The sequence below is a fragment of the Nothobranchius furzeri genome, chromosome 2 (assembly GCF_043380555.1).
Source record: "Nothobranchius furzeri strain GRZ-AD chromosome 2, NfurGRZ-RIMD1, whole genome shotgun sequence".
Lineage (NCBI taxonomy): Eukaryota > Metazoa > Chordata > Actinopteri > Cyprinodontiformes > Nothobranchiidae > Nothobranchius > Nothobranchius furzeri.
In genome coordinates, this window is record NC_091742.1 from 76,103,545 (window position 1) to 76,126,350 (window position 22,806).

The following is a 22,806-nucleotide window of genomic DNA, read 5'->3' on the forward strand; positions in this document are numbered from 1 at the left end:
CCCCCATGTGTCTGTTGTGCTCCTCCGAGCTCCCCTGGTGGTCAGAAAAGGGAAATATCTCAATTACGGCAGCCCTCCCAGCGGACGGGGAGAGCTTAAACCTGGGTCGGATCCAGGGTGCAGCATCCCGCTGTCAGCTCCAGCAGAGGAGATTGGGGTTTGATTCATTTCTCACACCTTTCAATCGCGAACAATACAATTGAAATAATACGTTTATACAGAAATAGTAACAATGTAATTAAACAGACAGGACTCCAGTTTTAAATATGAATGTATGGATTTTTTTTTCTTGCATACACACTTTATGGCTATCCCCAGTGGGATTATAAAACACGACACCACCAACAAATAATCAGTTGCCGGACAATAGGCACAACATACCTATGCTCATTTAAGTTAGCAGGTGAGTAATGAATGTGCAAGTGTTTATTTTAAATGCAATAAAATAAAATATCAGAAAAATTAATTAGTGGTGATCGTTTTAATTAACCCTTAAGCCCACTAGCCCCCATTTTTGGGAGCATGCCTTCTACAGCAACATTTAACTTTCAACCATTTGTTATTACAGGCACTAACAGTGGGTCTAAGTTCATACGAGTGAGTAGTTAATATTTATGTTACTATTAATGATTTTTTATTGCTTCTTTACAGTGAAAAGCTGCTGATGTGTTATTTTTAGGCATATTTTCATGTCTATATATGTATTTCATATATTCTGTTAACAGGAATAATTGCTGGCCCTTTGACACAAAATGTATTATTTAGAAATTACTAAAATATTTTGAATTGAGTAAACAATTCACAAGACTAGTAAACTGATATTGACCATACACTAATCTTTAAAAATTATGCTGTAAACACAAAAGTAGAAAAGTTTTGCTTTAGAAAAAAAGTTCAGACAAATGAAATAACCAGCAACAGCTTTTATTGGCCTTACAAATACGTTCCAAAAAAAATGTCAACACAATGCTACAGCCTCTTCAAAAAATCAGAAGAGTCCAGAGCTTTTCTGAATTTCTCCGTGTATATGAGCAGTTTCTGTTTTGCCTCCTTGCTCATGTTTTTTTCCATGGCATAGGACATCAGCTGCCTCTCACTAATGAGACAAAGACAAATAGCAATTAGTAAAAATGGCATTTACACCTAGAGGCTGTCATAAACAATGTGAAAACAATACATATAGGCATTAGCACTGTTCTTGTGTTTGTAGAATACCTCCAGTCGTACTGCAGCCCACTGCTGTACATTTCTGTGGCTTTGTCTGGTCAACATTCATGGACAGCTGAAAGCACATGGATGGTTGCCTGAGTAATGAGGTGAACAAAAGGACATCTTTCATGTAGACATTAGTCTGTCAGGTAACAAGATATTAACCATGAGTTATAGACTGACAACAGTAATGCTACAAAATATTTTCATGTGATACATAAACATTTTCAGAATGTACCTCTGGCAGAAGCACATCCATAATGAATGCCACTTGATTGTGACATCCAGCAGTTCATTGCTGGTATGGACTCATGTGGTCGGTTCTGGCAAATGGTGAAAAGATTCTGGAAGCAGTTCCTTCCTGTATTTACAAATACAGGACAGAAAGTTACAAGGAAGTGCTTCCAGAATCTTTTCACCACTACCTGGAGACCTGCAGGAAGCAACCGACGAGAAGACGAAGAAGCCACTATTTTCCAGTGGGAATGGTGGCTTCTTGCCATTCAAGGTGTGTACACCAAAACACCAAAAACCAATTGTGTGTGTGTGTGTGTGTGTGTGTGTGTGTGTGTGTGTGTGTGTGTGTGTGTTTACAGAACACTGTATTATGGAACCAAATTGTTCCACTATAAAGATGGCCCTTACGTTGAACATTGGTGAATGTAGTTCCTGTAGAGGTGATGCCAGAATTGTCATTAAGAGCAAACCTGTCTACTCTGAAACAGTAGTTAGTGTATTTCTGAAATTATTAAGAATCTGTTTTGTTTTTCACGCATATTGACCAATGATATTCATCTTATTAATAACTACAAAGCATTTCACTATGATAATGAAAATTAACACCATACAAATTTTATTTGTCAGTGCGCTCCAGGGCAGCTGTAGCTACATTTTAGCTACTCACCACCAGGGTGTGAATGTGTATGTGGGCGGGTAAATTACTGATTGTGTTGTAAGGTGCCTTGGGAGGTTCCAGGACTGTAGACGGGTCCGGATGTAGGCATGGGCTAGGAGGAGCAATGCCCCCCTAAAAATAGTGACTACCCTCCCAAATGCGATGACATGTAGAAATCCCAAATTTGAAAATCTCTCTCTCTCTCTCTCTCTCTCTCTCTCTCTCTCTCTCTCTCTCTCTCTCTCTCTCTCTCTCTCTCACTCACTCACTCACTCACTCACTCACTCACTCACTCAAAGTAGCTGCTGATTGGTAGATGCATAGGGAGTGTGTGGCCAGCCACTGCACTTCGTTCTCTGTGTCTCACTCGCTTCACATGCCTCAGACAGCCAGCAGCAGAACACAAAGACGCATCGTCATTATCTGAGCTCAGCCACTGGTTGAAGTTTTCTTCTTCTGTCGGTCACTGGAATTATTTGGTACTCTTTCTCAAGGTTTTAGTTTGCCTCGTTCTCTTCTTTAAATTGTTTTTGAAGTGAACCGAGTCGACAATGCGCAGATTTCTGGTTTCTTAACCGAGCAACAGTGCTAAGGCACTAGCGGATGAAGCCGGCTCGTTGGCTGCTGCTTCTCAACCATCGACATAAATATATGGACAATGGGTTTCCATAGACTCCAATAACAAGTTTTTCTGCTAAAATGGGAGGTGGCCACCACCGCCATTTTGACCGTGTCACAGGTTCCGTCAAGCCCAGACAATTCCATAAAAGGGAAGAGAGGAGGAGCTGAGGGTGGGGCTGTAAGGCTGGGATCAACTGACGACACCCGGTCGAAATAGCTACAAACTAAACAGAAGCTAACCCAAAGCTAATGCGGAGGTGGGAGCTAAGCTAACGGCGGTAGCAACCTAGCTACAACCGGAGATAACTGTGCACAACACCAGAGCTTCTGAGTCAGAGATACGCCGGGCTTACCGCTGGGTAAAACTGGGTGGAACACAGAGGTCCGGAGACCTCCACAAGCCGGCAGCCGCACAGCAGACAAGCGCTGCTGCGATCTGAGATGCGCAGAGCTGCCGCTGGGCAGAGTCGGGTGGAAAGGTTTCCATCCCAGACCTCCACAGCCGGCAGCCGCACAGCACACAGAAGCCGCGATCAGACAGAGATGTGCCGGGCTGCGGGGATAAGTGGCGTATTTTGGCGGTTTTGGCTTGCCATAAAACCAGCCGTCAGCCTGCCGCAGCACACAGAAGCCGCGATCAGACTGATGAGCCGAGCTGCTGGGAGAACCAGCCGTCAGCCCGCGCAGCTAACAAAAGCCACGATCAGACAGAGATGGACCGGGCTGCGGGGAGAAACAGCCGACATTCCGTGTGGAAACCATCGGTCTCCCGAGAGGTCCACAAGCCGATAGTCGGAACCCAGCTCCACCAACATGTTATATTTCAACCCATTTTCTAAAGTGCAGAATTTTGTTAAATGCATTAGGTTTTACCCTACTACATTTAAATTTCATGGTTAAACACTACATGTTAAAATCTAAGCTCAGCTTGGTAGTGACGTAAAATATATAAATATAATTTTACTTACCGAAAAAAATGAAGGGGAGACTTCTTGGATGCTCTATTAGTGCAATTAATACCACAGCAAGTCATTTTGCCCAACAATTGCACAAAAAATATCCAAAAAAGAATACACAAACACAGAGACTCAAAATCCCGGAGCAGTTTCCAAGCCAGACCGAGCCTCTACTGAGGCCTTTCCACGGAGCTAGCTCTGTGGTCACGTGGGTCTGATGCTCATTAATTATACAGAATTTTAGGCTTTTAACACACTTAAACAGAAGAGTGAGAAAAAAATTCACCCCCCTCAGAGTTGTCATGAGTGTAAACTAGATAATTTAAACAAAAAACATGTTTTGGTACCAGGCTGTAAACATGTTTATTTCTGCTGTGAAATTGGTATTTTTAACATGGGAGTCAATGAGGATTTGCTAGCTTCTGACACCAGCCCCCAGCGGATGAGGGTGGAACTGCAATTTTTCTTACTTCGGGGTTGTCCTCAATTTTAAAGCCGCATTGTGGGGGCCTGTTCTCAACTCACCACAACCAGTTGCACAAGCACCGCAGCCCCTCCTGCTGTCCCCATCGCCACCAACCCAGCCGTCGCTGTGGGTGACACAGGCCTGAACAGTAGCGCACCGTCCCAACCCACTGCTCTTGTTTTCCCCAACCGCCATTTTGGGAAGAACATGCGCTCATTTTGCCCTGCCTGGTATTGTGAGAGACCATGGCTGGAATATTCAGTAAAGCAGGATGTGTGCTTTTGTTTCCCATGTCGCAAACTTGGGGGGAACAATGATAGGGATTTGACTTTCACAAAACAAGGATTTAATAATTGGAAAACAGCACTGGAAAAGGACAAGGGATTCACAAAGCACGCATCAAGTCAATGCCACATCAAAAATGAAAAAGCTGGTCTGAAATGTCCCAAAGAGTGGCCACAGGAGAAACAATAGGTAATTTAATAAGTCCCACTCAAATAAAAAAAACAGATACTATGTAAAAACTATTGGAGAAGTAGTTCAGTTCCTAGCAGTAAATGAACTAGTGTGGAAAGCTCCAGTTGTGATGATTTCTCTGCAGGACTATTCTTACAAATGGTCGACTACACACTGGCCAAAGACTCCAAATTTAATTAAATAAACAAACACATCACAGAAAATGCTAAATACACCTCTCACAACATACAAAACAAATTATTGCAACACTGGCAAAAATGGTATTAAAAAAGATCAAAGATAATTATGACAAAGCAGATTATGCTGGGTTTTGCATTAAAAGTGATGGAACTAGGGAAGGATGCAATGTGGAGAATCAGTCAGTCATGGTTAGACTGGTCTGTAACGGCATTCCAGAGGAACACCTGATCAGTCTGTTAGACCTCAGTCAGTTAAATGCTGAATTTATTACCACCCAAATTCTTGAGCATCTCTCTGACTCAGGCTGAAATGATCAGTCAGTGCTATGACCGAGCTTCTGTCATGAGTGGGCTCAGAGGTGGGGTTCAGGCCTTACTGCAGAAGAAGGTAGGGAAGGATATTCCCTACATCCACTACTACAACCACCAGCTGCACTTGGCAGTGGTCCATGCAATGCAGGCAGAGCCATGTGGAAAACCTTTCTTGGTCTATCAGGATCTCTACACTCATTTTTCCACCGTCATTATGTTCCCTCCCTGAAACGACTGTTGGAGATCAGGTGGACAAGCCACCATGATGTGACCAAGTGCCTTGTGGAAAATCAGGATGCTATTATGAGTATCCTGTCAGAGGTTACAGAGGACAGAGCTGCTGCTGTTGATATCTGTACAGAGGCATCAGGACTGTTGATGATGTTAAGGAGGCACAATTTCTTTGAAATAGGAAAATTCTTCCTAAAAGTTCTGGGTTCCTTGGTGTCTGCAAATTCTATGCTGCAGTCTCACTCTGTTGACCTGTGCTGTGCTTCAGAAGTAGTCAGTGCATCTCTGCAGGCTTTGAAGCAGATGAGAGAGGAGTAAAGTGAGACATGTTTACATGCAGCCAATATCCGGGTTATGATCGTGTTATGGTCGGTATTCGGGTTTCTGAGTTGATGAGAATAACCCGTTTACAAGCAAGAGTTAACCCTAATTTGCATAACCCGTTTTCAATGCGGACGTTGGGGTAGCGTCAGGACGTATGGACGACGTCAAGACGCAATATGCGTCATTTCCAGTTCATCTTGTTCCGGTATCCATGAAAACAACAACATGTTTCCCAGTTCGGAAGAGATAGCGAGCGCGTTTGTTTGCGCTTTATTGCTGGTATTGACCCACCAGCAGCTCTTACAACGACTGTGCGTACTGGCCTTCATTCGAAGGAGAGTACGTGAGCAAGAAATTGCAAATATAGAGAGAGCTGCGCTAAACATATCCAACATATCGACGGTACCCGTTACCAGAGCCCCGCGGACACTTTGGATGAAGGTGCGCAGTCAGGACTGGTGGGAGCGGGTTGTAATGATGGAGTTCACGGACACAGATTGGCGTGAGAATTTCCGTATGTCACGTCAATCTTTTGCAAAACTTTGTGGTATGATGGAAAGAGTGATGGAGCCCAGTGTAGTAACCATCCGCGCACCAGTGCCTACAGCAATGCGCGTTGCCATGGTGCTGTATAAACTAGCAAGCTGTGCAGAGTGTCGTTTGATAGCAAACCAATTTGGAGTGCACAAGAGCACCGTGAAGAAGATGGTGTACCTATTCTGCCACGGAATGGTCGACTCAGTCATCAAAACACTGATCCGGGTACCCACTTTGGAGGAGGCATGTGGCATTGCACAAAGATTTGAACGTGCCCACTCCATTCCTCAAATCATAGGTAAAATATTTCCTGCTCTTATGTCTTGTTCATGTCAGTAGTTTTCTGAGAGTAGGCTAAATGTGAACTATACTATGTATGTAGGCTACACTGCTGTGTGCATACTTTTTCTTTTTTTTTTACTTTTTATCATAGGTTGTGTGGATGGGAGCCACATCCCTTGCTTGCCTCCAAGTGATGGCTACAGAGACTTCATAAACAGGAAGGGATGGCCATCCTATGTCCTCCAGGGAGTCTGTGATGACAAATACTGGTAGATGTTTTGCCATTCCCAGCTTTTGTATTCATGATTATGATTTGTATATAATGTTGACAGACACACATCACTAAGCTATATTAGAACCACTCACAAACATCAATTGAGAGGTTCTCTGTTCAAAAAAACATCACAGTTTATATGTACAAATAATTATGTCATTACTGACCTGAAATAATTTTCCTAACTTTTTGCAACAAATCAACCCGCTCCCACTACATCTTGATTCACTGTGATACATTTTCCATAGTTTTTGGAGTGTGAGCTGCAAAATGCCTGGTTCAGCACATGACGCCAATGCACTCCGCCAGTCCAATCTGTTCAACAATGCACAATCCTTCCCAAAGGTGGGTAATGCATTAAAACTTTTGGTATTTAAATGCAAGTTGGATACCTGCCACATATCTAAGATGCATTATGACATAATTTAGGAAGAATAATATTTCTATCTGTCCCACTTTAGAGAGCAGTGCAGATCGAGGGGCAGGATGTGGATTTCTTCCTGCTGGGAGATCCTGCGTACCCACTGATGCCCTGGCTAATGAAGGGCTATCTGCAGTCCCCAAGACTGACACCACAAGAGGAAAGCTTCTACGTCTATTTGAGTTCTGCTAGAACAAGTATAGAGATAGCATTTGGTCGACTGAAATCTCGTTTCCGTGTTCTGTTGAAGCGCAGTGACTTCCATTTCACTTTTACACCATACGCGGTAGCAACCTGTTGTGCTCTACACAACTTTTGTGAGATGGAGAAGGAGTACGTTAATCCCAGATGGGCAGAGGAGGCCACATCAGGAGAAAGGCTGTTTCCACAGCCTGTGTCACAGGTCAATAGGGCTGATAACAGTGCAGCCTCAGCTATCAGACGGGCCCTAACAGATTACCTTGCTGCACGTGTCCCACTCCGTAAGTGCTTAGTAAGAGCGTGAGTGTGCAGGACGAACGGGTCTGATAGGAAACAAACAACTTTAAACTGTATGCTTGATACTTTTAAAAACGCTTTACTTTATGAGTTTTAAAATATGTTTATCTGCCTTCTCCTTTGTTGCTGTGCACCTCTGAAAAAGAACAGTTATATGCAATGTTCAAATAAAATGTCAACACATACAAGTTTTCTAGTAAGTTTAATAAAACATTTGTTCTTTAATAAAGCACATAATAAAATAACATTGTGGTTTTGCTTTTTACATGTGAGGTAAAACTGAGGTTCAAGTAAGGCGCTATGGAGCACCTATCCTGCCATAATGGAGAATAAATACATAAACTACTATGGCAGGACAAGGCTCGAGATGTAAACATATTGTGTGATGGGTTGAAATGTTCTAATTACTGTTTACTGTGTTTACCAGTATGTGTGATTTTATGAATAATAAGAAACGGGTTCATTATTGTTTACATTTGCATTGTTTGTCAGTACTTTTTCCGTTATGCATCTTAAACTTCATTGCAATTTAGTCGTTGTAGTAACGAAGTGTGGCCACCGGAGGGAGTCTAGCGCTAGTGAGCCTTAGAAGAGAGCACGACCCTCCTGGCTCATTCAATACACGTTTGAGCAGAGGGAATAACCTGTCCGTGTTTCTTTTATCATTCACTCCCCTTTTCAGGTAAGATTGTATGCATGAGCACACCTGTACTGTAAGATGTAACCAGACCAATGGAACGCTCGGAAATGCACTGTGTGGTAGATTTGTTGTTTACTATGTTTTGGAGCTGTTGAATAAGGTTTAGCCACCGTTAGCCGTTAGTCCATAGCCGACGATGCTAACTAGTTAAGAAGATGACGGTTGGCACTTTTCACTTGTTTCATTGTGATGACTCTGTATGAATTTGAGTTGAATTAAGTGATTCAATACACGTTTGAGCAGAGGGAATAACGTGTCCGTGTTTCTTTTATCATTCACTCCCCTTTTCAGGGGATTTACATTTGGAGGCACCGCTGGGATCGTGGTTGCGAGGCTGGAATCCTACGGTGTAGGAGAACATCCCACATAAACCATCCCATTAACAACCCGGGTAGTGGAGGGTGGAGCTGCAAGCAAGGTGACGCCAAACCAAGAGGACTGTGCATTCTGAGGTGCTAAAAAAGAAAGCTACTAGGAAGCATCAGCTCTGCGGTAACTGGCTAAAACACTAATCTTCAGCGCACCTCAACACTTTGAAAAAAAACAAAAAATGGATTCAGAAGTGGAAAGTCTACAGTTTGAAATTAAAGGAGCCCTCTTCCAATTTACCAGCGACCAACTGATCAAAATATGTAATTATCTTGACATTTCTGGAACAAATAATGAAAACATCATAGGGAAAAGTCGTAATTTTATTGTTTCACTGATCAGCAAGCATATTGAAAGTGACAAACTGAGCCAACTAGAAGATGCAGGAATGTCAGTACTATTGGAATTATTGGACATGATAAAAACAGTGCAGGAAGATGAGGAACAGGAGAACTTGAGCAAAGAACTAGAACAACTAAAACTCATAGTTCAACAGAAAAAAGCTGAAATGCATATGTTGGCCAATAAAAAATTAAAGGACACTGAAACCGGATTGGTCCAGGCTGCTCCTGCCTATATAAACAGCGGCTCATGGAGGAAAGACTTCAAGATTTCAGGACAAATTGGTGACCCCGGCCAAAAGGACAGATTAACATTTTCCAGCTTGGCCCGCCAAATAGAGAATGGTCTCAGCAAAGGTTACCACGAGTCAGAGATAGTGGATGCTGTTATAAGGGCAATAGTTCCTGGTCTACAGCTGCGCAGCTACTTGGAAGGAAAGAGTGATCTGTCCCTTCCCACTCTTAGGAGAATCCTTCGTTCACATTATCAAGAGAAAAGCGCAACTGAGTTATACAAACAACTTACCACAGAAGTGCAGAACAGCAGAGAAACACCACAGAACTTTGTTATTAGTGCAATGGATCTGCGACAAAGAATATTGTTTGCTTCCCAAGAGGCTGAATCTGGTCTTAAGTATGATCCGGCACTGGTACAAAGTATGTTTATGCACACAGTTCTCACTGGCCTTCAAAGTGACTGCATAAAGACTGATCTCCAACTACATTTGTTGAAACCAAACACCTCAGATGAGCTACTCCTTGAAGTTCTAAATATCGCCTGTGCTAATGATAAAGAAAGACAGGATAAGAAGAGAGCCACAACACAGAGATTTACTGCTGTGCATGCAGTCCAGTCCAGTGACACAGGTAGTAAGAGGAAACCTGTGGAAGATCAAAATGTTACCACACTCCCCACTGATTTTCTGTCAGACCTGAAAGAAATTAAAGCAGATATGCTTTTGCTAAAGGACCTCAAAACTGAGGTTGCACAGATCAGGGAATCCATCCACAACAAAGAAGAGAAAAATAATACGCAACCTGCAGTGCGCCAAGGACCAGAGTATGGTTATCCCTATCACATGTCAAATACTCACCCACAGTTTACCACCTGGACCAGAGAGGGTGCAACGGTTCCTCGTCATCAGAGAGGGCCTCTACAGGAATACCAAGGTCCAGCTGATCCAGGATTGATGAGAGGAACTGCCCAGTTTCAACAAAGATTTGCACCACAACAATACCCGGTGCCACGTGCCAGACCGAGGTGCTATACATGCCAGGAGCAAGGAGAAAACTTCTGCCAACATTGCTACAGGTGTGGAAGTAGTGAACATTTCCAAGCTGGCTGCAGAGGGAACAGAGGCATGCATGCTACTACAAGGGAGTATCCTTTAAACGAGGGAGGGTTGCCCCCGCGGGACAGGGGGTGACCATACACACCAAGAGGTCCCTAAAATGTGCCAGTTGTGGAGGAACGGAAGGAGAAAAAAGATTTGGACAGTGTTCAGTGTGCAAAGTGATGCTCTACTGTTCCAAAGAATGCCAGGAGAGTCATTGGCCAGAACACAGAGAGACCTGTAAGCCACCCATAACAACCGTTAAAAAGACACAACTATGCAAAACAACGACAGGGAAAAAGAAAAGTAGTATCTCAAAGAAAGACACTACAGTAGTCGACCTGGTGGGAAAGAAGTGTTTCATTAGCTGCTACCTACAACAATAGAAAACAGAAGCGCTCTGGGATACTGGGTCGCAAGTTTGTGCAGTTGATGAAGCATGGAAAGCTGAGAACATTCCAGATGTTAAACTCAGGGACATAGCAGAAATTGTTAACCCAGGTGATCTACAAGTTGAGGCTGCCAACGGCACAGAGATGCCATACGTAGGATGGGTAGAAGTGTTGTTTAAACTAGCAGCTGGTCCGCAAGAGTTTTATGTCCCAGTGCTTGTTATGAAAGGCAGCCAACTTTCCCGCCCCATTATTGGTTTTAATGTTATTGAACACATTATTACTAATGGTCAGGCTGAAATGAACAACAATGAAGCAAAAGAGGGGTTTTTAAAAAGTGTAAAAATGGCTTTCCCAACTTTAAAAAGGGGAATGAGAAGGCGTTCATTAAAGCGGTAAGGGTGGAACGAGCATGTGAGTATCTGGTTAAAACAGCATGTTCGAGAATGAGTGTGCCAAGCCATAGTACTCTCCAAGTAAAATGCAGAATCAACGTCAGACCATTCAAAGAGGACACTATGTTGGTGTTTGAACCTGATGGGAACCCACTATGGCCAGAGGGGCTCCAGTTTTGTGACACTCTGCTTAATGTACGGAAAGGTGTTCAGCCTAATATTGTTCTTAGTGTACAAAACCCCACAGATCGCGACATCACGTTAACAAAAAGAGTAGTTATCGGCACTGCACAGCCAGTCATATCTGTGTATCCAGTCAACACAGGAAATGACTCGCAGCTACCCGTGTGCATAAATGATATCCAGACTCACAATAGTGAGGACCGGGAAGCTTCTACAGAACCGTGGGAGCCTCCTATTGATCTCAGTCACCTGACTGAGGCTCAAAGACAGATTGTGCGTGATATGTTAAAGGAGGAGTCAGATTCTTTCTCTCGATCTGACAATGACATTGGGTGTATAGAGAAGCTTCAGTTAAAAATTGAGCTAAAAGATTCAGAACCAGTCGCCCGTACTTACATGTCAGTCCCTAAACCGTTATATGATGAAATGAAGGACTATTTGACTGATCTGATTGTGCATGGATGGATTGAGAAATCATACTCGTCCTATGCCTCGCCTGTCGTTTGTGTCAGGAAAAAGTGTGGTTCGATGCGTCTTTGCATTGACTACAGGGAACTGAATCGAAAAACGCATCCTGATCGGCAGCCAATTCCAAGAGTTCAGGACCTTATGGATGGTCTTGGTGGAAACACCATGTTCTCTCTGCTTGACCAGGGAAAGGCATACCGCCAGGGGTTTGTGGCAAAAGACAGTAAACATTTGACCGCTTTTGTCACCCCCTGGGGGTTATATGAATGGAATAGGATCCCATTTGGGCTAATGAATGCACCAGCGGCCTTCCAACGCTGCATGGAAGAGTGCCTTGAAGGGCTTCGTGACAAAATATGCGTCCCATATTTGGATGATACACTCGTGTTCAGTAAAACATTTGAAAGTCATGTCAGTGATGTTCGAAAAGTTTTGCAAAGACTCAGACAACATGGAATAAAATTAAAACCCAGCAAATGTGAGCTGTTTAAGGCTGAAATCCGCTATCTTGGAAGAATAGTATCAGCAGAGGGAAATAAAATAGATCCTTCGGATACTGCAGCGGTCCGTGTTTTAAAAGATAAAGAACCAAAAACTGTTGGTGAGTTGAGGCAAATTTTAGGACTTCTAAGCTACTACCGTCAGTACATTAGAGACTTTTCCCGCATTGCTGCCCCTCTGTATGATCTGACCAAAGGGCCAGGTAAAGACCAGAGCCGACCACCCTGTAAAGGGAAAAAATCACAAAGCTACACTGAGATAAAAGTAGTGCCATCCCACACTCCAATTGAGTGGACAGAAGGCCATCAACAAATTCTTGAGAAGCTGATTGATTGTTTGATTCACCCACCTATTCTGGCATTTCCAGATTTCTCTCTCCCATTTGTTGTTCATACAGACTCTTCCAGCAAAGGCCTTGGGGCTGTACTGTATCAGAAACAAAATGGAAAGTTACGTGTCATCGCATACGGATCCCGGACTCTGTCAGCACCAGAAAAAAACTACAATCTCCATTCAGGCAAATTGGAATTTCTTGCTCTTAAATGGGCTATCACAGAAAAATTTCGCGACTATTTGTATTATGCCCCATTTTTCACAGTTTACAGCGACAACAACCCATTAACTTATGTGTTGTCAACTGCTAAGCTAAATGCTACAGGGAGTAGATGGGTTGCGGAGCTTGCTGATTTTAACTTCACAGTGAAGTATCGGCCAGGCAGAGAAAACATTGACGCTGATAGTTTGTCCCGGATGCCATTGGATGTGGAAAACTTGATGGCTGAGTGCACAGAAGAGATGTCTTATGATGTTGTAGGAGCAACTGCTTTGGCAGTGGAGACACAGTCAGAGTCGCACGCCTCCTGGTCAATGCCAATTTCTATTCACAGTTTGGTTGACACACAGGAATGTTCTCCGTCAATAACACAGGCAAATAAACGGTTAGGTCAACAAAATGACACTCATATCAGAGTTTTGTTGCAGTCCAAGATGTCTGGAGTGAAACCTTCCCGCCAAGAACTAGACCGGCTTGGCCCTCAAACTAGGTGTTTATTCAGGGAATGGGACAGATTAGAACCAGATGAACATGGTGTACTTTGGAGAAAGACAGCCCGCAGGAAGCAGTTAGTTCTTCCAGAACAACACAAAGCACAGGTCCTAAATGAGCTGCATGACCAGATGGGTCATCAGGGTACTGATAGGACAACAAGCTTGATCAGAGATCGATTTTTCTGGCCCTACATGCAACGTGAAATAGAACAGTATGTGATGAAATGTACATGTTTGAAACAAAAGAAACCTAGCAGAGAAACGAGCTCCTCTTTCGAACATTGTTACCACACAGCCTTTTGAACTTGTGTCAGTGGATTTTCTACACCTAGAGAGGTGTAAAGGTGGTTATGAATACATACTAGTGATTGTAGATCATTTTACACGATTCGCCCAGGCCTACCCCACCACATCAAAATCTGGAAAAACAGTAGCAGACAAGATTTTCAATGACTATGCTCTGAAGTTTGGGTTTCCAGCACGTATCCACCACGACCAAGGGGGGGAGTTTGAGAATCAACTTTTCAGTCAACTCTCCAAATACTGCAGCATGGCAGGATCAAAAACATCACCATACCACCCTCAGGGGAATGGCCAAGTCGAGCGGTTTAATCGGACATTGATTCAGATGCTCAAGACCCTCACTGAGAAAGACAAGACAAACTGGAAGGACTCTTTGAATAAGCTTGTCTTTGCCTATAACTGTACACGCACAGAGGTGACAGGCTTTTCACCATTTTACCTGTTATTCGGCCGCTCCCCAAGACTGCCTATTGATGTGTTGTTCAGCTTACCAACAGAAACAGGAAGCCATGATCACCATGCTTATGTCGAACAGTGGAAGCAGGGAATGCAACAGGCTTACACGATCGCAAAGGAAAACGCACAGAAAGCTGCTCAAAGTAACAAAAGGATCTACGACACTAAAGTGAGGAGCTCGGTGTTGTCCCCAGGTGACCGGGTGTTAGTGAGGAATTTGACTCCTCGTGGTGGTCCTGGAAAACTTAGGAATTACTGGGAGGACAGCATATACACTGTGGTTCGACAGGTGGGAAACAATATCCCTGTGTATGAACTGAGACCAGAAAGTGGGAAAGGCAGAGCTAGGATATTTCACAGGAATCACATCTTGCCTTGCGATCACCTACCATTGGAAGGTAGGATGCCCACATCTGCAAAATCTAAGAAAAAAACTACAGCAAAGGAGGACGCCAGGGAGGAATCGGAGGATGACGATGGTGAAGATGGTTACTATCTCATTCATTCTCCGTTTCTCTCATCAACTCAGCCTATTCAATCTACAGATGATCCCATTGGAGCCGCACCAGATACACCTGAATCAGAACCACTGGACTACGCAGTGGGACCTCACCAGTCTGAGTGGAAAGATGAACTGCATCCCGAAACTCAACACATTCAGATTGAAAACTTACCTGATGATCAAGTAGAGGCACCAATGGCTCCGCCTGATCGTACTTCTGACTGTGAAACGGAAATAAGATTGCAGCGACCACAAAGACTGCGTCGGCCCCCAAAGACATTGAGGTATGACAAACTTGGTTCTCCGTCATGCTACAGTCTTGCTGCACTCTCCCCTTATGTGAGACCCCCAGCCTGGATGCGCCCACAGCTATATGGCAATCAGCATCTTTTGTGTATGGGCTGTGATATAAGACAAATATATGGACATTTACCACGAAATGCGGGTGTAACAGAAAACAATGAGTTTCTACTGATGTCAGGCATTTGACTTAAGGACGTTATGAACTTGAATGTAGGCCCCATAGCAAACGCTGTAGCCAGTTTATTTGTATGGAAACATGACATTTTTTTCTTTTTCTTTTTTTTTTGAATATTCCTACTGGTGACAAGTCGTGGCTGTAAAGATTGTATTGTCCGCCAGTCTAATTTTGTCAGAACTTTGTTCCACTTGTTTGTGTTTATTTCCACGTATAGAGACACCCTAGGATGTTGAGGACAACATCTAACTGTGAGGGGGAGTATGTGATGGGTTGAAATGTTCTAATTACTGTTTACTGTGTTTACCAGTATGTGTGATTTAATGAATAATAAGAAACGGGTTCATTATTGTTTACATTTGCATTGTTTGTCAGTACTTTTTCCGTTATGCATCTTAAACTTCATTGCAATTTAGTCGTTGTAGTAATGAAGTGTGGCCACCGGAGGGAGTCTAGCGCTAGTGAGCCTTAGAAGAGAGCACGACCCTCCTGGCTCATTCAATACACGTTTGAGCAGAGGGAATAACCTGTCCGTGTTTCTTTTATCATTCACTCCCCTTTTCAGGTAAGATTGTATGCATGAGCACACCTGTACTGTAAGATGTAACCAGACCAATGGAACGCTCGGAAATGCACTGTGTGGTAGATTCGTTGTTTACTATGTTTTGGAGCTGTTGAATAAGGTTTAGCCACCGTTAGTCCATAGCCGACGATGCTAACTATTTAAGAAGATGACGGTTGGCACTTTTCACTTGTTTCATTGTGATGACTCTGTATGAATTTGAGTTGAATTAAGTGATTCAATACACGTTTGAGCAGAGGGAATAACGTGTCCGTGTTTCTTTTATCATTCACTCCCCTTTTCAGGGGATTTACAATTGCACATATGTAGAACAAAGAGTTAATGAAAATGTTTGTTACATAATAAAAAAAGGTGTACAAAAGGTGCAAAAAAGGTGCAAAGTGTAAACCTTTCACAAAAATAATTTTCAACAACATACTTCCTACGAACTGCACAAAAATAACTGTCTGTCAAATCGATGAATGGATTACAAGGTGGGACACTACAGTTGGCAGAATGGTGTAGAATCTTGGTCCTCGCTGTGATCATGTTCAGGCTGATTGTTATGAGAATAGGGAAATCGATGTGGAAGAGCAGGTGGTTGCCTGTTATCAAAATGATTGTTGTATGGCTGAAACATAGGCTGGGACTGAGAATTACTAAATATGGGTTGAGGAGTTGGCCGCTGGAATAATGCACTTAACCCTGTGAGGAGTTGGGTAACAACAAAACCCATTGAACGGGTTGATTCAGAAATCATTTGAGACATGAGTGCCTCATCACTGGCATGTCTCAACTGCCTTTGCTGCTCAAACCATTGGTTCTTTGTGTGCTGCATTCTCTCCATGAACTGTTGATGTTGTGTAAGTGTAGCGGCTCCACGGTGCCTGGACCTGCGACTTGACCCACCTAGAGCAGACATGACAGGCCTTAGAAAGTGTTGGGTAAGTTCTCTCTTAGTGTTCGACTATTATCACTTTTTGCATTCTTATGAAACTTGTGGATTCTAAAAGATATTTCTTTACCTTTAGGTGACATGTCAGAATGTCACCTGCGCCTTCGTCATAAACAAACATGTTGAGCGTTGCAGCATCAATCGCGTATGAACTCGAGGAAAAGAAAGATGGGACCAAAAGTGCTTTCTTCGTGTCTTTTATTTAGAAACTGCGACACACACATCTGAACGTCCACACCAGAGACTCCATTCTCCTCAAGCAACTGTTACGTAAAGACGCAGTGTGCGTGCCCCCCTAGTGGTGAATAACTAAAAGCACAACCTGCTTAATAACACCAGTTTACACAGCTTAGCACATGAGTTCACAAATTTGAACATCTCAACACCCCCTCTTGAACTCATGTTGCTCAAGTCTTCAAAAAAATAATAAACAAACAACCCTATTGGTTTTAATAACTTGTTTTCCCCCTCTTTGTCTCTTCTAAACACCAAACATAATACCTGCAAACTTTCCAAGTTTTGACCTAGAAACAGGCTTGGTCATAATGTCTGCAGCCATCTCTTCAGTAGTGCAATATAACAGAGACATCTTTCATCCTAGTAGCATCTCCTGTGTAACTCAACTTTTGTTCACATGGAGTTTCCCTGGGCTTACAGTTCTCCATGTTAAACCTTGTCAGTATTTTGTTAACATATGTTTCTTGTGACATTGTCACACATCCATCAGACTGAGTGAAATCAATACCCAAAAAATGCTCAAGTCTGCCCAAATCCTTCATCTTAAATCTGGTTGAGAGCATATTTTTCACTCCTTCCATTTCTTTTTCATTGCTTGCCGCAATTATTAAATCGTCAACCCAAATAATCAGAACTATTTTTCCTTGTTCACAGTGATCTGCGGGGTTTTGCTTAAAATTGTTTACAGTCAAGTTATCGTGCAGGATCTTGTTCCAGTTTTGACCGGAATCCTTTAACCCATACAAGGATTTCTTTAATTTACACACCAAACCTTCCCCTTCTTCATAACCTTTTGGCTGATCAACGTAGATTTCATAGTCAATAGGAGCATGTAAATACGCTGTTTTCACATCCATTTGGTTGAGTAACAGATTCTCCTGTGCTGCTTTCTGCAGAAGAACTCTTATGCTGGTCAGGTTAGCGGTTGGAGAGAATGTCTCGCCATAATCTATTCCCATTCTCTGACTGAAACCTTGGGCTACAAACCTTGCTTTGTATCTGTCCTGTCCTTCGTTGTCACTTTTGACTGAATAAACCCACTTTCCTCCCACAGTTTTCTTTCCTTTTGGTAAAGTGGTAAGAGTGAAAGTGTTGTTTTCTTTTAAAGATTTTACTTCTTCATCCATAGCTTTTACCCATTTCTTGGAGTTAACTGATCCCATAGCTTCCTCAAATGTGTTTGGGATGCCACAAACTGCTCAGTAACAATAGTCTATTGTAGTATAAACCTCATCGCTACCACAATGATCAGTTATAAAATCCTTTAGGTGACTGGGTTTTCTTTTCTCCCTAGTAGGATTCCTTCTAAAAACAGGTACTTCTTCTGCATCTGACACTTTTGGTTCATGCTCATCTGGTATGTCATTTTGTACATTTGTATCACTTGTCGTTTCATGAACTCCCTCATGTTGTTCATCTTCATCTGAGTTTGTGTCTGTCATAGGTTGTTCTACACTGGTATAATCCTCATTTATTTCTGTCTCATTTGTCTGTGTTTCTCTCTCCACATTTTCTTTTCTTATAAACTTAACCAGTCTGTGCTTTTGAACAGTTTCTGTATTCTGTAAAAGAAGATGGATTGGACCCGCTGGTACTGTTATGTTTCTTCGCCTTGTAGTAGGCCTTTTTCAGTGTCTTCCAGCGATACTTGACTTGGTCTGGTGTCCTTACAAACCCTGCTTCGCGTAACTTTTCGGTTACCTTCTTGTATATTTCGCTGCCTCTGTACTTTCGGCCTTTAACAAAAGACATAACATTCATATTTTCACCAGACCGATGAAGACAGAGGTTTCCTCGTCACACCAAAAGTGTGGTGCTGTGCCACGACTCGCCATGTTGCTCCCAACTTGTTTACTTCTGGTATTCTGGCGCATACAAGATGTGTTGCTACTCAAAAGACCAAGATTCCTTGCGAACAGAGCATGCGCAGAACACACGCTTTGATGGGGATATCCCAATATGCGTTTACACGACCAAACATTTGGGTTAGAAAAGGGTTACCCCAGGTGTAGTAACCGGGTTTTTAAAAGCCCGGTTATGAGCATATCCGGGTTTTTGGCGGTGTTTACATGGACCTGCGGAACCGGGTTATTGTGAATATTCGGGTTTTAAAAGGGTTACTGGCTGCATGTAAACACACTGACTAACCAGCACACCTCCACCAGCTGCTGAAAGACAAAAAAAAAAAAAAAAACACAAGCTCACTGCAAAGGGGTGCAGGTAGAATATCAGGGGGTGCAGGTCTGGGACTGGGAAATAATTTTTCGGGTATCACATACCCCCAAATCCCTAAAATACATAGAAAACTATGCTATCATCAATACAGTTCTTCTATCCATATATCTATCTTTTCCATATATCTATCTTTTCCTTTGATCCATTCCTTACACTGCCTGCTTGCTTGCTTTTATCAGTCATTACAGCATCAGCCGTCTGCTTTCTGTGCAAAAGTCCTAACAAATGAATTCATGTCTAGGCCTGTTGTCATGGCCTTCTCGTGAGCCAGAATGACTACATTGCTTTTTCTCTCATGTAGCGTAGTACGGCGGAACGGGGTCAGAACACGAGACAAAGTGGAGAAAGAGCTCTCGCATGATGCTGCTGATATTCCAATCACAAGGGAGGTCACATACATGCGATGGAGCTGAGGAAAGGCATTCTTATACCCATGTAGATATTTGCAAACGGTGGAGAGGCCTACAAACTCTTCACTGTTATCATCATCAGTCTTTATGAATTCTTTCTCCAACATTATTTTTGCCACAAGAATCTCATCGGAAAGTTTCTCACTGCCACTTCCTGTCATTTTCTGCAAAGGACTTAACATGTCAGGATCCAGAAAAGAGGGAGACTGAGGTTGAAGGCAGTGAACTGCTTTCATGAGATCAAGATTGCTTTTGGAGAATCTTGTTTCCATCTCTATGTAGTGGGATTAGTCACCTGCCACCAAGTAATTGGACGACCTATCATTGAGGGAAGGCGCTAATATAAATAGGGCCTGAGGTGGCGCTACAGCGATCTTTACTTTGGCGCAACTTCCGCTTCCTGTGTGAAGTGCCATTGTGTACGGGACTCCGGCGTGTCGGACTGAATTCTTGCATGTGATCCTCCCAGAGTAACGGAAGGCTTCTCTTTTATCCTATGTGCTTCAAAGAAGTGATCCAAGAAGGGGTGTGTCTCCACGGGAGACTCTGTTGTTCTGCTGCTTTTCTGCACTGTTCCATGGGATCTCTGTTTACCGTTGTTGACCCGGTGCTGGACCATCATCCGGTTCCAAGGCCTCTCCACCCCGCTGCTCGGGCTGGTTAATGGGATCAGCGGAGACCATCGGGAGCAGCTTTTGTCACTCGCTCCTCTATGCTGAATACCAGCGGAGGGCGTACACCCGGTGTGGGTTTGGGTATTTCAACGAGGGGCTGCGGGCCCTACCGGCAGCTGTCGTCGGCCTGGGAGCTCATAAGGACGGCTGAGGCCCAGGCTAATAGATGCGTGTGCAGGCGAGCTGTATGCTCGCTCATTTCCTGACGGCCTGCTATCGCGTCAGACCCGTGCCACAACCCGTGCACGCGCATTGGGTCCACAGCGCGCGTGTGAACGGGACTCGCGAGCGAAAATATACATGGCAGCGCGCGCGTGAACGGGACTCGCGAGCGAAAATATACATGGCGAGAGGTCATTTGTGCACTGAGAGGGAGCAAACTGTGTCTGTGAGCGCACAAGGATGTGCACAAGTGACAAACCTGCGTGCGCGCGTTGCCAACGAGCACACGGCAGAGGAAAACGTGCGCGCGCGGCAGCCTCTCTGCGCGCTCGGCAGCCTCTGCGCGCTCGGTTTCTAATTCCGCTTGCTCGGCGGTGAGGAGTTTTGGCACTCTGGAGGCGTGGCCTGTGGCAGATCTTCCCTGTCCTCTGATTGATTAGTTCACCCCGCACTTTACCTTCTATCTATATAAAAAAATCTGAGTTTCAGCAGTTGCTGTCATAGCTCTGCTGGGAGAGCGGGTGGCTCTCACTCTGGAGGATCTAGGTTCGAGTCCGTCCAATGAACATAGAGTTAATGTCATATTATTCTTTCCTAATTCCTGTGATATTATTTTACAGTTGTGACCGTTCAACTGTCATTAAACGTCCGAATGTTTGCTGGGCAGTGTTTTAGAAAGTGCACATAAGCTAGATGGTTTTAACCAGGTAAAAATAGACTTGTGGGTGTAGGTATGTTCAAGTTTAAAAAGTTCTTGCCTCATTAATGTATTGTTTATTTTTTTTCAGCATTTAATTGACAAATTATCCTTTCAAATAATTAATTGATGAGTTACATAATTGTCTATTTAGAATTGTTGAATGGACTGAGTCAAGTTTGGTGCACTTTATATATTTCAAAACATGTTTTTTTTATTATGCATATAAATAATTTTAATGTTAATTTATTGAAATATTTCTATTTTTTCATTACCTCACCCTTGTTTTGACAAAAACAAGACCTTGCTGGATGATATCATGGAGAAACTATTTGTTCACAGTACATGGCTCAGTGAGGATCTGTATACCAAAGGAGGAGATACTCAGAAATCTGTCTGCAGATTGTTACAACCCAGACTGGAAGTGGTGGGCTGTAATAAGAAAGGAGACCAAACAGAGGAGTGGGGGGTTCAACAACTGATTTATTTAACCAAAGTAAGGATTTACTAAAGCAAGTTCACTAACATGTACTGTGAACAAATAGTTTCTCCGTGATATTATCCAGCAAGGTCTTGTTTTTGTCAAAACAAGGGTGAGGTAATGAAAAAATAGAAATATTTCAATAAATTAACATTAAAATTATTTATATGCATAATTAAAAAAAACATGTTTTGAAATATATAAAGTGCACCAAACTTGACTCAGTCCATTCAACAATTCTAAATGGACAATTATGTAACTCATCAATTAATTATTTGAAAGGATAATTTGTCAATTAAATGCTGAAAAAAATAAACAATACATTAATGAGGCAAGAACTTTTTAAACTTGAACATACCTACACCCACAAGTCTATTTTTACCTGGTTAAAACCATCTAGCTTATGTGCACTTTCTAAAACACTGCCCAGCAAACATTCGGACGTTTAATGACAGTTGAACGGTCACAACTGTAAAATAATATCACAGGAATTAGGAAAGAATAATATGACATCAACTCTATGTTCCTTGGACGGACTCGAACCTAGATCCTCCAGAGTGAGAGCCACCCGCTCTCCCAGCTGAGCTATGACAGCAACTGCTGAAACTCAGATTTTTTTATATAGATAGGTAGAGAGTAAAGTGCGGGGTGAACTAACCAATCAGAGGACAGGGAAGATCTGCCACAGGCCACGCCTCCAGAGTGCCAAAACTCCTCACCGCCGAGCAAGCGGAATTAGAAACCGAGCGCGCAGAGGCTGCCACACGCGCACGTTTTCCTCTGCCGTGTGCTCGTTGGCAACGCGCGCACGCAGGTTTGTCACTTGTGCACATCCTTGTGCGCTCACAGACACAGTTTGCTCCCTCTCAGTGCACAAATGACCTCTCGCCATGTATATTTTCGCTCGCGAGTCCCGTTCACGCGCGCGCTGCCATGTATATTTTCGCTCGAGAGTCCCGTTCACACGCGGCTGTGGACCCAATGCGCGTGCACGGGTTGTGGCACGGGTCTGACGCGATAGCCTGCCTGCTCAGTCGTTGCTGTGTGTGTGTGTGTGCGCGCGCGCGGATTTGGATTTTCACCGTTCTTTTTGTTTTCTTTCCAGCTCGACCACCACTGTGAGCTGAGAGCTGACATTGGTGGTCGAGCCCTGGTGGTGGTCCCATCTGATGGTGTGCGTGTGCTCCAGAGTCACTTCACCCCCCGAATGCATGCACGTGTGATTGGGGTGAAATTACTTGT

At 43.4% G+C, this 22,806-nt stretch overlaps 2 protein-coding genes across 2 annotated transcripts; one reads left to right on the forward strand and one right to left on the reverse strand.

Moving 5' to 3' along the window:
• Positions 1–6,105: 6,105 nt before the first annotated feature.
• Positions 6,106–8,752, forward strand: LOC129156070 (uncharacterized). The gene is made up of 6 exons (XM_070542217.1): positions 6,106–6,432; positions 6,547–6,758; positions 7,012–7,108; positions 7,225–7,666; positions 8,365–8,395; positions 8,674–8,752. The coding sequence occupies exons 1-6, from the start codon at positions 6,106–6,108 to the stop codon at positions 8,750–8,752; spliced, it is 1,188 nt and encodes a 395-aa protein (XP_070398318.1).
• Positions 8,753–16,215: 7,463 nt separating this feature from the next.
• LOC139062051 (uncharacterized) lies at positions 16,216–18,666 on the reverse strand. The gene is made up of 3 exons (XM_070542224.1): positions 18,438–18,666; positions 17,592–18,100; positions 16,216–16,680 (listed from the first exon to the last, which is right to left on the reverse strand). Exons 1-3 carry the CDS (start codon positions 18,664–18,666, stop codon positions 16,216–16,218), a joined length of 1,203 nt encoding a protein of 400 aa, XP_070398325.1.
• Between the last annotated feature and the right edge of the window lie 4,140 nt (positions 18,667–22,806).

Coding starts and splice junctions, on each gene's coding strand:
- LOC139062051 (XM_070542224.1), bottom strand. CDS start 18,666: ATGAATGTTATGTCTTTTGTTAAAGGCCGAAAGTACAGAGGCAGCGAA. Junction 18,101..18,437: donor CTGTTCAAAAGCACAGACTG/GTTAAGTTTATA, acceptor GTTACTGAGCAG/TTTGTGGCATCCCAAACACA. Junction 16,681..17,591: donor TCCTGCACGATAACTTGACT/GTAAACAATTTT, acceptor AAGTGATAATAG/TCGAACACTAAGAGAGAACT.
- LOC129156070 (XM_070542217.1), top strand. CDS start 6,106: ATGAAGGTGCGCAGTCAGGACTGGTGGGAGCGGGTTGTAATGATGGAG. Junction 6,759..7,011: donor GTCTGTGATGACAAATACTG/GTAGATGTTTTG, acceptor CATTTTCCATAG/TTTTTGGAGTGTGAGCTGCA. Junction 7,109..7,224: donor ATGCACAATCCTTCCCAAAG/GTGGGTAATGCA, acceptor GTCCCACTTTAG/AGAGCAGTGCAGATCGAGGG.